Source organism: Callithrix jacchus, chromosome 1 (assembly GCF_049354715.1).
Source record: "Callithrix jacchus isolate 240 chromosome 1, calJac240_pri, whole genome shotgun sequence".
In the NCBI taxonomy this organism is placed as follows: domain Eukaryota; kingdom Metazoa; phylum Chordata; class Mammalia; order Primates; family Cebidae; genus Callithrix; species Callithrix jacchus.
Window position 1 is genome coordinate 184,714,066 of NC_133502.1, and position 19,169 is coordinate 184,733,234.

The following is a 19,169-nucleotide window of genomic DNA, read 5'->3' on the forward strand; positions in this document are numbered from 1 at the left end:
CACCTGTGTGCCCAGAAAGAACATGTAAGAAAACAAGAAGTTGCTCCGAGAGCCAAAACTGCGCACAGCACAGAACTGCGGTGGGCAGCGCAGAACCACACCGTGCAGTGTAGAACCGCACTGCGCAGCGCAGAACCGCAGCACACCACACAATCGAGCCGGCCCAGAAACAGCAGAAGCTCAAAATGGGAAGAAAACCTTCCAAGATGTTCGCCACGATTTGGTTTTCGTGGTGGGGTCTTAGTCCCATCTGTGGTTTCTCAGATTTCTCTTAGTGCGTGGCACTTACAAAAATAAACATAAAGCATGTCCCCGCTGCCCCAGGCACTTGCTGGCCGCCCCACATCCTGTCCTCCTTGGCCCCCTCTCCTGCGTGTACAAGGTGGCAACACAGCCCCCGCACAGCGGTTGCAGAGCACTCCTGGCCCCGCGGTCGAAGGCCACCTGGACAGTCTGGGCCCAGGCTAGTTGGCGCTGCTTTTTAAATAAGCCTCCTGAAGCTCACAGGGCGCTAGAGAAAAGGGAAAGAGTTTAAATGTTACTGGTGGGAATGGCTGTCAGCCCTGCAGTAAACAGCTCTGTAAGACCCAGAATGCAGAATCCCAGGTGCCAAAGGGCTGAGCCTGGCAGGAACGGAGGCACGATCTGAGCCAGGCCTCACAACTGCTCCCCGATTCCTGTGCCCCTCCCATCTACCAGTTCATCCACTGCAGGGCACTGCCCCAAAACACACGACCCTCAGCAGTCAGCCTCCATGACAGCCCCCTCATCACGTCGGCCACAAACCCACCTATCACTGGCTCTTCAAGGCTCTGCCTCTCCAACGAGCCTTCACATTCCCCAAGACCAAATGTCTGTTTTTTCCTGCCGGTTACTCTTCCAAGGTAAGAAAGTAAACATTCAAATCAAGACTTAAGTGCGTAATTCTAACATCCTGGACCCCGCTGGAAGGCACCTGGGAGGGAGCCCGGCCTCCACGGGACCCGCCAGACCCCGCATGTCTCGGCTCACCTGTCCTTCCTCTCACTGCCAGCCACGTACAGGTCTGACCCCCCACCCAGCACCCCTGGGCCTCTGCCCCGGATCTTCCCTAGTGGAACTCTTTCCGCTGATGTTCCTGGCCGCTTTCCCATCTATTTCACTATCTGAACACAGGTAGCACCTCCACAGTGAGGCCTTCCCTGACCCTTGCCCAGGCCTAGTTTCATTGGCAGGAAAAGCCTCCCACCAGCCTTGTTTCCACAGGAAGTGAATTTACACAGTCCTTTTCACTTGACAAAGCTTTCTAACGAAATTATCTACAGCGGGAGTAGCCTGGTGACAAGCACAGGATCCTGCGGGGGTGGGGAGGGATGGGGGGGGCTGATGCTTGCAGAGGCCAAGGGAGGCTCCAAAGCCCATCATGTCCCCACAGCATGCTCCTCGAGCATGGAGAGCAAACGCCCTAACAGGTGTGCCCGACTCCAACTAGTGCGTGACCCGAATATCCCCACATCCTACCGTGGCCATGGAGACTCCAGTGACGCAGGTCAGATGCTGCAGCCCCACGTGTAGCCACTACATCCTGAGACAAACACCCACAGAGAGAAGAAATCATTCCACCAATCCCTTTACAAAGGCTTCCGCAGGACGTGCTCCTCCTCAAACATGCAGAAAACCGATGCTCTGGGAAAGTAAAGATCTTCATCTTCCCAACATATTTCACACCTTCTCCCCACCAGACCAAAAGGCTCAGCCCTCCGAAGGCCGGGATCCATGTCCCATCAGCTCGGCAGCGCGTCCCCCGCATACAGGAGGACCTAGCCAATGCTCAGGGGAGTGCCTCACAGCCCTGTGCTGACCCCTCCTCCCCAGCCCGCCCCCATGGCCTCTGGGCAGTCTGTTCAGCACTCGGGCCCACCTTATCCCTCTTGAGCATCCATCGAAGGCTGTGACATCAATGTCTGCTCCTACTTGGCAGAGGACACTGAGCAAGCTCAAAGCCCAAGAGTGAGTCTCCCGGCCGGCGCTCTGCCCCCTCCGCGGGTCCCATCCACCAGGCTCTCCCAGCAAGGACTCCCGCTCTAGAACGGTCCAACCCTCTGACCCTCAGACACACCAAAAGGGAGGCAGAGAAAACTACAGGAAGCCCTCACTCATTGTCACCGACAGGCTCCTGGAAACGGCAACCTGAAGTGGGAGGACGCACAACAAAAGCAGTTTTTTCCCTCATCAGTGTGCTGAGGAAATGACACTGAAGGAAGCCCCGTTCTCCGAGGACCTGCATATTCCTGGGGCTTCACCGGGCAGTCTGCAGGAACAGCGGAGCCCATGCAGGGTGGGCCGCCTCCCTCACCTCCTGCCCCGTCCTCTCCGTGATGCATGGGAAGGGTCACCATGAACAACATGGCTTTAAACTGTGTGTGTCCACTTAAATATGCACATGTTTTTCAACAAACATTGGAAAATTTTTTGGAGCTATGTGACAATTTGAAAAAACTTGTGGATAAACCACATAGCCCAGAAATATCCACAAAGTTAGAAAAGGTATGTCATGAATGCATAGACTACACGTAGGGGCTATCTTATCTTATTTATTTATTTTTTGAGACAGAGTCTCACTCTGTCACCCAGGCTGGAGTACAATGGCGCAATCTTGGCTGACTGCAGCCTCCACCTCCCAGGTTCAAGCTATTCTCCTGCCTCAGCCTCCCGAGTAGCTGGGATTACAGGTGCGCACCACCACACCTGGCTAATTTTTGTATTTTTAGTAGAGACAGGGTTTCACCATTTTGGCCAGACTGGTCTTGAACTCCTGAACTTGTGACCCACCTGCTTCAGCCTCCCAAAGTGCTGGGATTATAGGCATGAGCCGCTGGTCATGGCCTAGCTTATCATTTACTACCATAAAAGATACACAAACCTATTATAAAAAGTTACAATGTCTCAAAACTTACACACACACACACACACACACACACCCTTACAGACCACACACAGCACCGTTCACAGTGGAGAGAAAGGTAAATCACTGTGAGGCTACAGTATAAGCCAGGCCTGGAGGCTCACGCCTATAATCCAAAGCACTTTGAGAGGCTGAGGCAGGTGGATCACCTGAGCCCAGGAGTTTAAGACCAGCCTGAGCAACATAAGGAGACCCTGTCTCTGCAAAAAACTTAAAAATTAGCCAGGCATGGCAGTCCCAGCTACTCAGAAGGCTGAGTTCTCAAGAACTGCTTGAGCTCAGGAAGGCGAGGCTGCAGTGAGCTCAGATTGCACTACTGCACGCCAGCCTGGGCAGAGTGAGACCCTGCCTCAAAAAAAAAAAAAAAAAAAAAGGAAAATGAAAATGAAAAAAGAAAATCATGGAAGAGAAAGGACATCTGCCTGAACAGGTATCTTCACGCAGGTGAAAGTGCCCTATTCTGGAAAAAGATGTCACAAAGGACATTAATGAGGAAGGAAGAGCAGCGAGCACTGGCACCGAGGGCCGAGAGGCCAAGTGTGCTGTTTCTCAGCAGGACAGCCCTTATCTCTAAAGCTGCAGACCCTTGAGCCTTGAAGGAGAAAGAGAACCACCAGCTGCCAGGCTTCTGGCTGCACAGGAAGCCCGGCCAATGAAAAACCCTTTCTGGACTGCTTCCACGGTCCTGAAGCCAGGAAACACCTTCCACGAGGGGCTGCCTTCCACAGCTATGTCCCCTTGCTCAATGCCCCTGTCCCAAGAACTCATGAGCACAACACCGAAGGCTTCATCAGTCCACGTGCCCCAACACGATGAGCCCTACTCTAAAGTTGGGGTCACAGGGCCCTTCAGGGCACATGACACACAGCACTCAGGACAGTCAGCGCTGTGGCAGAGAATACAACCAAGGGAACGTCATGGGAACTGGAAGGACTGCACCACTGAAGGTGACATCGCTGTTGTAGGAAGAGCCGTGAAGGCCGTCAAACCCAAAACACACTCACGCTGGAGAAATCAGGTCCAGAGGATGCGCCTGACTCCACAGGGTTTATGACAGCCAGTCAAGGAAGCCACGAAAGAGACTGTGGATGCAGCCAAAAGGGCAGGGATAAAGAAATTCAAGTGCCAACAGATGCCACGCCAGAGGACACCGCTTCAGAAGACAACACGCCGGAGGACACCACGCCAGAGGACACTGCTCCAGAGGACACCACGCCAGAGGTCACTGCTCCAGAGGATACCACACCAGAGGACACCGCTCCAGAGGACGCCACACCAGAGGACACCACTCCAGAGGACGCCACGCCAGAGGATGCCACTCCAGAGGACACCACGCCAGAGGACACCACTACAAAGGATGCCACGCCAGAGGACGCCACTCCAAGGGCACGAGCAGGAGATGATGCACTGGAGTTGAGTGCCTCCTAACCAGTACCAGAAAGAAACGCACTACATCACCTGGCAGAGGGGCTCTCATCACTCAAGACAGCTTTCGGCTTCTTTTACGACAGGGACCCTTCTCAGACGCGGACACTAAAATGAAAGCAAACGGTGGAAGGAGGACTGGAACAACAGAGACAGTTTAGAGACATAAAAAGCAAAAAGACTACACAGAAGTCATGACATAGCTCCATGAAATGACATGGAACACACCTGCCTCCACCTCAACTGCCTCCCTCCTTGGCCCCACCTCCACTGCCTCCTTCCCACTGCCTCCCTCCCCATGGCCTCCGCCTCCACTGCCTCCCTCCCACTGCCTCCACCTCCACTGCCTCCCTTCCCATGGCCCCCACCTCCACCGCCTCCCTCCCCACTGCCTCCACCTCCTCTGCCTCCCTCCTTCTCCTCTACCTCCTCTGCCACTGCCGCCTGGGACAAGAGCTTCACGAGGGCCCATTTTCATCTCCTGAGCTTTTTGTACAATTATCCTCTCTAGCCTGCTTTACTGCAAGAACACAGTACAGACACGTGTAACATGAGGCTTCCAGTTAACAGTGGGCTATGAGCTCAGCTCTGGAGAGTCGCAGCTCATATACACATTTCTGACTGTGCAGGAGCTGGCACCCACAGCCCCTGAGTTATCTGAGGGTCAAGTGCACACGTAACGGGAGCGCTGCCCTTCTAACTAACCCCTGGAGGGCAGCCCAGACAGAACCGGCAGACCTATCACACCTTTTCCAATTCAGCATTGACAATGCACCATCCTAGTACAAAGGTGGCAGATTCTTTTTGGCCTGACAAAGAGACACTTAGTAGAGAAAAAGGTGACAGAGTTCATGCAGCTTGAGGGCCAGCATGCTGGCACCCGGGAGCCTTTCTGGGCATGAGGCTGCTGTCACCAAGACCTTTCCTGCGGACTTGGCATCAGCAAGCATAGACGAGCAGGGCCCTGGAGGAAGCCCGACAGCCACCCCCAGCTTGGGAGCAAGGCTGGTCTCCACGAGGCCCCAGCCTCACCATGCCACACCCGGTAGCCACAGGTATGTCTGCATCTCTGGTTCTGTCATGTCCTCACACATCTGGACTGTGGACCCAGCTCCCTTTACTGGCTCATCCCTATGTGCCTTCCAGATCTCCATCCGAATGCTGCTTCCTCAGGGAATCTACCTTGACCGCTGTTCAACTGGGTCCCTGCCCATGGCCCATGCTCAGCAGGCCCTCCTTCCAGGTGGAGACCCAGCCAGGTGGTCCAGCTTCACATCCGGCTCTGCTGCTTACTGGGTTTTGAGAACTGGGGCAAATTACAATCTCTTCATGCCTTGGTTGCTCCATCTGTAAAATTGTGATGCCAAGGGAGACCCATCCCCCAGGGGCCATGTGAGGATCGGCTGGGTTGGAGCTGCACGCGCTGGCACAGCAAAAGCCCCGGAGCAGGGACAGGACCAACATGCTCACTCAAAGGCTATGCCCAAACCAAGGTCACACCTGCGGGACTGACGAGTGTGTGCCAGGGATGCTGGACCAGGGACGCTGCCAGGCCCATAATGGGGTGATGACCAAGGAAGGAGAGAAGGAGGGAAGACAACTCAGGCTAGCAGAGCAGGAGGCGAGGTGGCAGCGGGAGCACCTGGAGTCAGGGACACCGTCACAGAGAAGACAAGGGCAGCCCTGAACAGGGTCCAGGCCAGTTAGCAAGAGGCTGCAGATCTTGATGTGGACTTTGTTCTCTGTCCCAACAGCCACAGGCGACCACTGATGTGTGTGGAGAACTGATAAACAGCACGACGTTCAAGTGAAGGAAGGCGGGTGGCCGGCGAGCACAGAGTACGGGCACCGGCCAGCGCCGGGAAGCCACCAGCTCCCCTTGCCCTCGGGCTCGGTCATGTCCAGGCGACCCGTGGAGCTCTGCTGGCTACAGAGGCAGCATGGCCTAATGATGGCCAAGGCTGAGCCCTCTCCTCTCCACATTCAAGGCCACGGACTCTGGCTACACAGAAAAGAACAGGCCTCACAGCCCAGCACCTGCAAGCCACTTCTGTGAACATTTCACCAGCAACATTCTGGTCTCGGCTCTGGGAGGAACTGGGCTCCTAAGAGCAGCTTCCATCCTAAATATCGTGTATGGAACTTCCCAGCTACCTTAGCTGAGGGAGCAGCCAGTCTCCCTTTGGGTCTGAAGTCACCAGCAGTCAGGGTCAGGGCCGGGGTGGGGTGCTGCACTCCACCAAGTGAACCCCATCCTCTCCCAGTCTAGACTCTGCAAGCCACCTGTCACCCGCTGCCTCCACTTAGCTGTCCCAGGTGTCATCCCAAGGCTCCTGACCCTCCACCTCCTCCCCATGGAGAGCCGGGGAGACAGCTCTCCTCCATGTGGCACCCGGAGACAGGGCTGGCTGCTGCCCAAGCACAGAGGGAGGGGCACGGCAGGCCCGGGGAGACAGGGAGGTGAGGCAGCAATGGTGAGGCAGCAACTGCGATGCTTCTCCTTCAGCCAGACTGGGCATCCACTGGGGAACTCACCCACTGAAACATGTGGCAGCTGCCAGCTTAAATAGGGGAGACAGAAAAAACCCGCCTTGCTTTTCCCCGAGTTTCAGACAATCTGAGGCTTTCCTCACAATGGCAGGAAGAGCCAGCACCGCAGCATTACCAGAACCACAGGCCTGCTGGCCACACGGGCGCTCCAAAACATAGCGTGCACTCCAAGACTCCTGCAGGCACACTCCACCTTCCCCGAACCACAGGCCTGCTGGCCACATGGGTGCTCCAAAACACAGCGTGTACTCCAGGACTCCCGCGGGCACACTCCACCTTCCCTGAACCACAGGCCTGGTGGCCACACGGGCGCCCCAAGATGCAGCACGCGCCCCAAGACTCATGTGGGCACACTCCACCTTCCCTGAACCACAGGCCTGGTGGCCACACGGGCGCCCCAAGATGCAGCACGCGCCCCAAGACTCATGTGGGCACACTCCACCTTCCCCGAACCACAGGCCTGGTAGCCACACGGGCGCTCCAAGATGCAGCACGTGCCCCAAAACTCATGTGGGCACATTCCACCTTCCCCGAACCACAGGCCTGGTGGCCACACGGGCACTCCAAGACGCAGCACGCACCCCAAGACTCACGTGGGCACACTCCACCTTGACACCTCTGATAAACAGAACACCGGGTGAATTCCCAGCATGAGCAGTATGCACCTGGAGCCCATCCTATGCCAGTGTCAAAGTAGAATCTTCCAAAAACTAAACACATGATTCTCACACAAATGCAGAATGAACGTGTGCCAAGGACATTCTTCCACCAGGACCGCTGAAGAAGGCAGGGAGGCTGGGTAGGGGCACAGAGAATCGTGCTACCTGCCCCCAGGGTTGGTGCACAAAGAGACTGTTCCATGGGGCAAGAAAGCCACAACCTTCCGGTTTCCCTTCTGTACCGGACAGACACTGCTCACACCTCTACCAGGAGGTCTGTGAGCTCCCGAGCAACCCAGAGCCTGGCCCTTCATCAGCTGTGAGCAACAGGGTAAACACACAGATGCCCCAGGTCACAGCCTCAGCCAGCCTGTGCAACTCCACAGCATGATGCCGAGAGGACAAGACTCACCTTTCTGTCACACGTACAGGCTTTAACTCCTATTTCCTTAGCAGCAGGATGCAGAAAACTAGCCAGACAGGGAAACTGACCGGCCAGGGGCCAGGAACAAGGGCCATGCCCTGGGCAGGAGTGAAACACGCTGCTCCACACCTTGGGCATGTGCCCACTTCCCCGTACCCTCTCGTGCTCCCAGGAGACAAGACATCATCTTTGGTAACTTTTGCCCAAAACTGCCTAGATGACCTGAAACCACAATTCTACCAGAAAGGCACAGTCTCCCCTCTGTTCCCTGGGATCCGTCAGACCTAAGGGAACCCTACGCTCACCTTCCAAAGACATTGCTCCTCATGCCTCTTCCCGCCCTGAGCACACCTGGTGGGCGGCCTCCTCCCACCTGGCTGTGCCAACCCTCCCTCCGCCCCTTGGGCCCCTAGCTGCCACGAGCGGCCTGGCCTCTCTCCTCACATCCCACTGTGCCTCCACTGGTTTCTGGGCCTCAGTTCTCAGAGAGCAGCCAGAGATTTTTGCCTAGAAACCAGGTTTCCCTGCTTAAATTCATTATTTGGTGCCCTGTTGCTCAGGAAAAACACAAATGTTGTTTCCTGAGGCCCCCAGCTCTGAGCCCGCATCTGCCTGCTGCCAGGCCCTCAGGGACCTCGTGGTTGCCCCCTTGAGTGACCAAGGACCTATCAAAGTCCTTTTAGCCAGGCACGGTGGTACCTGCCCATCGTCCCAGCTACTCAGGACACAGAGGCAGGAGAATCCCTTGAGCACTGAAGTTCAAAGCCAACCCGGACCACACCAGGAGACCGGTCTCTAAAACGAAAGGTCCCCTGGACACTGCAGTCGTGGCTGTCTCAGGCCCTCTGTGCCGGCCGTGGCCCTGGCAGGGCCTTCCCTCACTGCTCCTCTCCCAGTCGCTGCCCTCTGATACCTTACTCTACCACTCAGGGCCACTCCACTTCCATTCTAACCAGACTGTGTGCTTTTCTAGGACTTATAACCTAGAGGTAACTTTTTATTTTGTTTAATTTATTTTATCTTATTTTGAGACAGGGTCTCGCTCTGACACCCAGGCTGGACTGCAGGAGCACGATCATGGCTCACTGAAGCCTCAACCTCCTGGGCACAAGTGATCTTCCCACTTCAGCCTCCTAGGTGGCTGGGACCACAGGTGCGGGGGTCTTGCTATGTTGCCCAGGCTGGTCTTGACTCTTGGGCTCAAGTGACCCTCCCGCCTTCCACAGGGCTGGGGTTACAGGCTGAGCCACTGCCCCAGACACTTCCTCGTTTTGTCTTCCTGTTGACTGTCTGCTGCTGCCTCTCAAGCACAGGCTTCCTCAGGCGGGGACCTCCCTGCTTTGTTCCCTGCTGTTCCTCCCAGCTCTCCCAAGCCCAGGGCTGGGAAAGCAGGCAGTGCAAATTCATCCCCTAGCATGAATTCACATAGAGCCCCTGCGCACGCTGGCAGGGCAAGGAAACTTCAGCCCCCCGAGTCTGCAGAGGCAGCACCTCGACCTGCCTTGGTAGAGCTACGCTCCAGACACCACCACCCCACTCAGTCGGCCCTGGAGAAGGGCAGTGTGGGCACCCATGACGCTTTTGTCTGTCCCTGAAAGAACGCCAGCCCGTGTGCTCAAGAAAGGCAGAGCAGATGAGAGAGAATTTCAGTTACACAGGCTGCCCTCAGCAGCTGAACAGGCGCCAGCAGTCCCAGCAAGACCCAGCAGATGGACGGTATTCATGGCAACACAAAAGATATGGCAGTCCATCTTATCAAATAAAACACAACACACGTAAAAGGCTTAGCTTCAGGGCACTGGCCTCCTCCGACTGGAACCTCCCCTTCTCCTGCCCTGCCCACCTGTCTAGGTCTGAGCCTCTAAGGCAGAATGCAAATGGCCTGCTTTCATTGGGCCCCCAGGTTAGAGCCAGCTAAGAGGCATGGGGCGGGGTGCCCCACCCAGCAGCCATCCGCTTCCAAAGGGAAGCAGAAATCCGACCACAGGCCTAGTCTCACTTCCACTCGAGAGCTTGGCTATTTTAGTACTCCAGTTTTAAAAATACTTGTGAAATAATTACGCTTCTCTATGTAGTTGACTAACATTTATTTCAAATTTACTCGTCCAATAACTCTTTCACTGAATCTAACAAGATTAACTCTTTTACAATTGCTTGTCATGTTCTAATGAAAAAGTCTATGAAAGTCTGACGTATGGTCAGGTATCGGTTCTAGAAAAGGATTACAGTTGAAACGCAACTAGGGAGCTGTGCTTAAGGGACAGAACTGCACTGCGGCCTCTCCTTCCTTGGCCAGGGTCACGTTGGGATCTCGAACCCTGCACACCAGTACCCGGAGAAGACCTCTCTGAGTGGAGCCCCCTCTTGGCTGAGCAAAGTTCTTCTTAGCTAAGCACCAAATTCAAGTCACAAGTTTGGAATAACTCACCTAGCAACCAGGAGAGCCTAATACAAATCACCTACAAGCTGCCAACGGCTGTTCTGAGAAAACCCAGACCCACACTCCGGTCACCTCATCTGGGGACTGAGGGCAGGGCTGGGTCCCGTGGACTCTGGAGCCCCAGTGTTTAGCTCAATTCTGTTAAACCAAAACTATAGGGTCTTCAGCCTCGAAGGGTGCTCCAGGGTGACAGCAATTCCAATGCTGTTTATGTCTCAGGAAGGAATGACAGTCCCTTGAGCTGCCCTCAGTCAGGGAAGCCCAGGCAATGCTTGTGACCGGGGTCACGCCATGGCGTGAGCCCAGCCTCACACAATGGAGACGGTTCCCTGGACGTGGCTGTGAGGCCCTCTCAGCAAACCATCCCCTGTCTTACTTCAACAACAAGTAAGCGGCCCAGGTCTCCTGGTAGAGTCTCAGATGCACCAACCACAGTCACTAGGGAGGCCAGCGCGGAGCTCTGGCAGCTCTGACGCATCACCCTTTCTGTAAAATACCCATGTGGTCGCCACAGCGGGGCTGTTAGGCCATTCCTGGGCCTATAAGGAGACAGGAGGCTGCCACTGCCCCACTCTTCCTCCCTCCACCCTCTCCATCCTCGAGAGTCCAGTGAGCACTCAGCAGCACTCACAGGCGATCAGCCCTGCCAGATGCCCGCTGACACCTGCATGTCCCCTCCCTCCGGCCCTTCCTGTTTCTTCTTCCAGTAAACAGATAATGGGCCTGTCAGGAACATCAAGTTCTAAGTCATCTCCAAGAAGCCTGCAGCCTCGTTGAGTGGACAAGAAGCCAGACCAAGTGGGACAGAGGAGCTGGCAGCAATGGCAGGAGACAGGATGCACCCAGCTCCCAAACCCCACCCGTCCTCCACAAAGACACAGGAATGAACTGTCAGGGCTCCAGGGTCACCATGCTGGGACACCCATCCCAGCCTGTCACTCAGCTACGTGATGGTAACTAGTGCTGCAAACTCACGAGCTAACGCCTGCAACATGCTAACTCCTGCAAGACAGGGCTGGAAGAACCCGGCCTGTTGTCGGGGGTGGCTCGCAGGGCTCCTGCTCCCCTTGGACCCCTCCCCAGGAATCCCAGGGCCAGTGGCCAAGGGTCTGTCCTGCTTTCTCAGGCTGACCGAGTGAAGGAGATGGGAGGTAGCAGGTGCCAGGGACACAGAGGGCGCATGGGGACGAAAGCCCTGCCTTTAGGGTACACACTCTCATCTACTCAAGTCTCTGTAGAGTTATTTCAGAGATTTCACTGGTCAGACAGGCCAACGTGTAGCCCCAGGCTCCAGTGCTTCATCATCCATGACAAATCCAGCAGCCATGACTGCCGGGCACATCTGCAGCAACACAGCAAAGTTCTGTTTTGCACAGCACTAAGGAGTGACAGACTTCAGTCAAATCACAAACACTAGGATGACATTTGGTCTCACCAAACAGTCACCTTTTGTTTGTTAAGCCACTTTCTTATTAGGAAAAACACTTATTTTCTCAACCTTGAGAAAGCCAGTCAAGAGCTAAAGTTCAATCCAAATCTTTGAGGAAAAGAAAGATGCCCGAAGCTGTGGGGAGCAGGCCTCTAGGAGCAGCCCTGGCCTGTCCTGTTCCTTCCAGCTGGAGGCTCCCAGGGAGCAGAGCCCATACCTGACCACCCTCTCCAGCAGCCACAGGCATGGAAACCACAGGGTGTGGTGGGTGCACGCCAGCAGGGCAGGTGGGGGAAGCCGGCTACTTTGCAGGTGCTGGCCAGCGGGGCAGGTGGGGGGAGCTGGCTACTTTGCAGAACAAAACCTTGCTGTGTTCCTGAAGATCTCCCTGGCAGTGATGGCTGCTGGATTTGTGATGGAAGATGAGGCACCAGGGCCTGGAGCTGGACCCTCTAGGTCAAAGGGGGGGCCCTAGCCATGGCCTGTGTACCCTCAGGGATCAGCAGGATGACCTAAGTCACAGGTGACTGACCAGGGCCACAGTGGTGACAACGGAAATAAGTGCCTGCCACCAGACCCCTGCACTGCCACGGGTCACAGGCACCTTATCCCTTGGGACAGCTCAATGTAGGGATGATGGACAGGGAGCCCGGCACCAAGCAGACAGTTCTGACCTGGCAGGTCTGGCCTGGGGCTGTAGAGAAGCAGGAATTTCTAACAAGTCCCCCAGCGGCCCCACTTGAGAGCCACAGCCTTAGAACAGCTCTGGGGTCTCCTCAGTGCTGAGGGCTCTTCGCCCCTTTCTACCCGGCCTCTGCCTCCCACAAGACTCTGGGCACAGCCTGGCTCTCAGGACTGTCAACCAAATATGAAATCCTGAGTCCCCTAACTGTCTGAATAGAACCCCCTCTTGGGCAAGGGGACCCCAGAGCAATCTGAAAAAACAAATTCCAGGCCCTGATGGGAAGGGAGGTCAGACACGCCCAGTTATACCACCTCCCTTTGAAGTTTAGGCACAGCTGACCAGCATGAGTGAAACAGATCAGACAGACAACCCAGGTTGGCAGCAACACCACCAAACTCCAGTCTGACTCAGGTACAGCACCACATGACACACAGCAAACCCGGAAGGAAATCAAAAGCATTCACCCCAAAATACACGTATTATCTTGACATATTTGGAACGGTCCTGCAAAGCTGTCTTTTGTGGGGAGATTTGCATCTGCAGAGAATCTCCCTCCCTTTCTAGGTCTTTCCTCAATCTAGGAGACATTTAATGAATCTGACAGTGTCAAGGTCTGAAAACAGACATTCACCCTCTGTTCTCCTCAAGGCTGCTACCTGTGAGGCTTCATCTACCTAACCTTGGCCTCCACAGCCCAGTTAGCTTAACCCAAGCATTTCTCTCTGTTGACTTCAAGTCTTTAGACAAAGCTTAACTCCTTCAACCAACTGCCAATCAGAATCCACCTGCAATCTGTAAAACCCACCCCTTCCTACACCTTACATGGACCGATTTGTCTCTTTGCCTGTAACTTCTGTCTCCCTACAATGTAGAATATGAAATTAACGTGACTGCCTGGAGCACACTTCCTCAGGACCTCTTGACACTGTTCCCCAGGTCATGGCTACTCACTGGCTCAGAACAAACCTCTTTTAATATTTTATACTTTGGCTTTTTAGCCAAGAGGACCCTCTCCCTGCTGCCTGGCCAGGCTGCCGCTGTCTTTCACTTTCAGCCATATCCTCCTCCAGTCTCAGTCTCAGGCCAAGCCTGTCTTCCTGCTGTGACTGGGAAGACAGCCCCTCTAAAGGAGCCTTACTGAGGCAAGCTAACACACCCTTGGGTAGGGACGTTACTGTGTGGCTGTCAGGAGTGACCTTCCTTCTGAGCTCTGGGGACAGTTCTCAAGGCTCCCTATGTGCTGCTTCAGCTACAGAATCTGCAATATCGGAATCTGGTTACGATCTTTAGACCTCAGATACTCAACCGAAAAACAAAATCAAAACCAAAACCCACAAAAAAAGGTGACAAAGCCCTGCAAGGGCCACCTGCATTTTAAAGAACATATCTGTTTCCACCACTGAATAACACATTAGAAATGAGGAGTTCTCTACGTGATTACTGAATTACTTGTGGGTTTGTTTCCCCAAAAGCAGAGTCTAAAAAGCCCACTGAAGAGTTAGTTTCTCTGTCCATCTATTCCAGTCTCTGACCTCTATTCTGAGTCAGGTCAACAGGGTCATAAGAAAACATGAGATCAAAGAGAAGCAATCCATTAGAATCAAAAGGCCCTAGCACCCTGAGATAAGAGGAGAATGAATTTTCACAAGATAACCATTTACAATGACATACAAAAGCCCTATTTAGACTTGAAAAAAAAAGTTTCTTTACAAACCTGTTTGGATATGAGAAAAATACAGCAAGACTAGGTATAAGACATAGAAAACAAAGGTGCTAGAATAAAGAGTAGCAATTTGTTACAGCTCTTGCCCACTGAAACACATAATTGGAGGTTAGCACACACAGGAAGTCCTGCCAGACCTCACTCCGGTTGGGAGGAGCTCCTACTTCAGTGATTTAAATACCATTGTAAGGAAAGGGTGCTGTGACTGCCCGCTCCCACGCCAACCCTGACCTGTAGAGCAGGAGAGCAACTTCGTGACTGATTAACAATGTGCGACCACATGAAAGCACTCAAGAAAAAAGTGCAAAGCCAGTAGCTTGGCGAAAAATTTCTCAAAGGCTGTGCATCTGTAAATAAGGAACCCACCAATAAAATGTTTCGAAGAGTTAAAAAAAAAAATGCTTTGTAGGTTGTTTTGGGGTTTTATAGAGAAGCCTCTAGAGTATTCGGATTGCTAAGTTGTGGGTTCACTTTGAGCACCCACTGTAGGGCCAGCTATCCGAATCAGAAAGAGAATGATGAAGGTTTAAGGCAAAGGGGTGTCGACAAGTGTGGAATAAGATGAGGGATCCTCAGACAACAGGAATTCTAGGCACTGAAGTGGAATAACTGGGGATGGGGTGTGTGGACGGCAGGAAACCGCTACGGTAGGAGGCCTGGCAGGCCAATGAAGTTCTTGGGGCTCAAAACAGGAATTTTGAGAGCTGGGATACAGGAGGGCTTCCCAATCCCCAAGCGTGCGGTGAGGGCGGCGGGAGAATGGTTTCATTTTGAATTCAGACAGCCCAACTGGCCAGAATCTAACCGGGGATTACTTGGAGGAGACGTGGGGAGCAGCTGGCTTAGTCCCCTGCCCCTGCAAAGGCCAGGGATGGTCCGAGTGGGGTGCCTGTGAAGCTGGCCCTGCAGTAAGGAAAAACGGGGCCTGAGAGGGGCCGAGGCACCCGCCTTCTGGGGCTGTCGCAGGGGGTCCTCGGAGGCCGCGGTCCCAGGGGTCGGGGGTCCCCGCGCGGGGGTGCGCCTCACCTCGCACGTCCCCGGCCAGGGCCCGCCAGGTGGGCGCGTAGCCGACGCAGTGGCCACACCACGACGAGTAGAACTGCACGAGCCACGCGGCCGAGCTGTTGGCGGTGGCCCCGCGCACGCTGCCGCTGTCCAGCACCCACACGGCGTCCTCGCCCGCGCGATACAACCGCGCCGCACCGCCCGTGCCCGGCCCTGCCGTTGCAGCCGCCAGCAGTACTAGCAGCCGCGGCAGCCCTGCGGCCCGCGGCGGGGGCGAACGTCGGGCTCCCGGCGCAGGACCCGCTCCGACTCGCGGGCAGCGCGCCACCGCCGCTCCGGACGCCGCCATGTTGGAAGTGCCGCCGGCGCGCTGAACTTTCACCCTGGCAATCACCGTCGCTTGCGCCGGCGCGCCCGGCCCCGCCCCCGCGCGCCCGATTCCGTCCCGTCCCGCCCCCGCACGTCAGGACCTGCCCTCTCCCTGCCCCCACGCATCTAGCCCCGCCCTGCCCATGAGTGGCAGCCCCTCCCCAAGAGTCTGGTGACGCCTGGCCCCGCCCATGCGCGGCAGGCTCCGCCCATTCCCCGCCCCGCTTAGCCGCGCGTCCGGCAGACCCTCTCCTTGAGCCGGGCCAGGGTCGCCAGGTTTAGCAAAAGGAAGTGCACGAAGCCAGGTTCAGTGTGAATTCAGACAAACAGCGAGTCGGTTTTTCAGCCTAGGTCTGTGCCATACCGGAAATGCAAATTAACAAGACATTCTTTTTCTTTTTTTGAGACGGAGTCTCACTCTGTGGCCCAGGCTGGAGTGCAGTGGCGCGATCTCAGCTCACTGCAACCTCCGCCTCCCGGGTTCAAACAATTCCCCTGCCTCAGCCTCCCGAGTAGTTGGGATTACAGGCACGCACCACCATGCCCGGCTAATTTTAGTATTTTTAGTAGGGAGGGAGTTTCACCATGTTGGTCAGGCTGGTCTCGAACTCCTGTCCTCGTGATCTGCCGGCCTCGGCCTCCCAAAGGGCTGGGATTACAGGCATGAGCCACTGCACCCGACCTATAAGACATTCTTAGACATAAAAAAACTATCCCAGCGTTCTTTCTTTTACCTGGCAACCCCACCCGGGGCTTCAGAGAGAGGGTCTGCAACCCAACCTCGACTTTTTTTTTTTTTTTTTTTGAGACGGAGTCACCCGTACTGTCGCCTGAGCGACAGTGCAGTGGTGGGCTCTCAGCTCACCGAAACCTCCACCTCCCAGGTTCAAGCGATTCTTCTGCCTCAGCCTCCCCCAGTAGCTGGGATTACAGGCACTTGCCACCACACCTGGCTAATTTTTTGTATTTTCAGTAGAGACGGGGTTTCACTGTTGGCCAGGCTGGTCTCGAACACTTGACTTTATGATCCATCCACCTGCCTTGGCCTCCCAAAGTGCCGGGATTACAGGCGTGAGCTGCCGTGCCTGGCCCAACCTCGACTTTTTAATTTGAGGTTTGAGTGCTTAGAAAATGCAGCCAACACCCACTCCAAGTCAGATACCTTACATGCTGCTTTTTAGGGTGTTCTAGTTGAACGCAGCTTCAAGGTTTAGAAATGAAATCGTATGACTTTTTTACATCATTGAACAGGAAACCTGGTTTTTTAGTTGCTATTTCTAATTTTTACACATGTCAAGATTTTCTCTGAACTGTGTACCCATAACAAAAAAGAAAGGGAGGAGGAGCTGGTCCCAGCGGGCCGTGGCTGTCCAGCGGCTGGAAGTTCAGATTCTCATGTTGGAGCTGGTCCCAGCGGGCTGTGGCCATTCAGCGGCTGGAAGTTCAGATTCTCACGTTCTAGTTCACCTCGTGATTAACTTATAAATAAGTAAATGTTGTTATTTGAACGTAAAATACATTTACACTGATATGGGCATCCTTGATGCTGAATGTGGGGGCAGCCATGGGAGGATGGGTGCAGGGACCCAGGTAGGAGGGGAAGCAGGGGACCTGGGAAGGGCCGCCGCCTCCATCCACCAGCTAGCAGGACTCAGGGGAGGGGTGAGTGGCAGTGCTGTCCGAAGGGTCGACTGAGCCTGGGTGGAGACAGAGGATGTCACCTCAAGAGAGTTTGGGGCAAAGCAACTGGAGGAAGGTGACTGCTCACGGCCAAGACAGAAGCCTGCAGTGGCGAGGCAGAAGAGCAATGCCGGGGAAGGATGCCAGGAGTTCCCTTCGGACCTGTTACATGTTAGTGGACTTTTCAGCCCCTAAGGGAGGTGTCAGGTTGGGATTTGGAAGGGGAGTCGAGTCTGGAGCTCAGAGGGTTTGTTGAGGCTGCTTGCACTCCCCCAGGGCGGCTGCGGGACAGAGGGGAGGGCCACACACTCAGCCCTAGGCCTCCAGAAGGAGCAGTGGTGAGGAGGCAGGGGACAGAGCGTGTGCAGAGACCCAGGAGTGGAGAAGAGCCTGACCCAGCTGAGACAGAGGATGGGGAGAGCCCAACGGGAGGGGCACATTCAGAATGTCAGGGCAACACCTCACCCCAAACCTGCTCAATGAAATGGTGCCACCCATGGGACCAAGCTCAGCCCAGCACCTAGAGGCCACACCCCAAAACAACCAGATTTTCTCCAGGCCAAGGCAGGGCAGGAGAGGGGAAGGGGTTGGGATGGAATCTTGGAGTCTAGTCAAGAGCTCTCTGTGCCGAGTCAGATCCTGCCCAAAGCCCGCGTGAAATCTGCCCCTCAACCTGCAGGAAGGGTGTCCACACGGGCTGTGGCTAAGGCCAGGTGACTGCAGGCACGGTTAGCCTGCGTGCCACTGAGCGTGAAAACACATGGCCGGTGCTCATTTTCAGATGCCCTGAGAGAGACAGCGCTGGCTTCAAAGGATCAAAATGTGGGGAGATCACATCAGACCCGATGGAGTGAGGCGCTGTGCAGGCGGAGGCAGCTCTGTCTTGGACCTCACCTGCTGGGTTGGCTCCTGATGAGCCTGATTCTGGGAAGGCCCCCACGATTTCCAGTTGATCTGTTGTTGCCTGTGTAGAGCGAGTGCCCTCAGGGCAAAGAACCCTGATGCCATCTACTTCAGGTTCCTGCACATCCTTCTGAACCAGCCTCCCCAATGGCAGGTAAGCCCTGGGCCTGGGGTGGTGATGGGACCCCCCATCTGTCTATGCCTCCAGAGACACAGATGTGGCTTCTGTTACTAAGTCCCTACTAAATGTTTCTTCCCCAGAAACTGCACCTGTCAGCCTCTTTCTTCTGCCTCTCAGCCTCCTCTGAGAGGAGGTTTGGGGCAGGTTTGCACAGAGCCTCCTCTGAGAGGAGCCTCTTTGGGGCAGGTTTGCACAGGCCTGCCCATTGTGGAACAAGTGTTGGTATTACTGTTTTACAGAGGAGGAAACTGAGGCTCAGAGGGCTGACTCCTATGTGAGGTGAAGGGCGCCAGGTACGTATGTGACAGAGGGGAGGGTCTCAGGTCCACATGGCTCCCAGCACCCAGGAGGGCCCATTCTGACACTCGTGTAGGAGACAAAGGCAGGACCCCAGCTCTCAGCCTGCTTGCTTTTCACATGGGGAGAGCGGAGATGAGGCCAGACAGACTTCAGCTGCTCTGGCTCCGGGACTGGCCCTGCTATCTCTGTCTCCCCCTTGAGCATGGAGGGGTCTGCTGCTTAATACCACCACCCGTTCCGGGAAAAATTCTGGGGAGGAGTTCCGCACACCTGCACCAGCCCCTGAGCACTGGGTGCATGCTGGAGACAGTGCCTGGCGGGAACAATCCCATGTGTCCTCACTAGGACACCATGAGGAGGTGGTGGCCACCTTCCAGAGACTGTGGACGTGGAGACACGTCTGGGGGCAGGGGCTCCCTGCCAGACCCCTGGTGAGAGGTGGAGCAGGGCCC

At 55.2% G+C, this 19,169-nt stretch overlaps 1 protein-coding gene across 2 annotated transcripts in view; it reads right to left on the reverse strand.

The window, feature by feature from the left end:
- Nucleotides 1-15,648, reverse strand: part of QSOX2 (quiescin sulfhydryl oxidase 2) — a 38,908-nt gene extending 23,260 nt beyond the window's left edge. The window contains exon 1 of one of the 2 annotated variants that reach the window (XM_035262824.3): nt 15,306-15,648. In XM_035262824.3, coding sequence (XP_035118715.1) covers nt 15,306-15,633 — 328 coding nt within the window. In that variant the 5' untranslated portion in view covers nt 15,634-15,648. Of the gene's footprint in view, nt 1-1,500; nt 2,088-15,305 lie in introns of those variants that run through there. The other variant, XM_078331681.1, reaches the window with a different exon arrangement.
- Nucleotides 15,649-19,169: the final 3,521 nt, after the last annotated feature.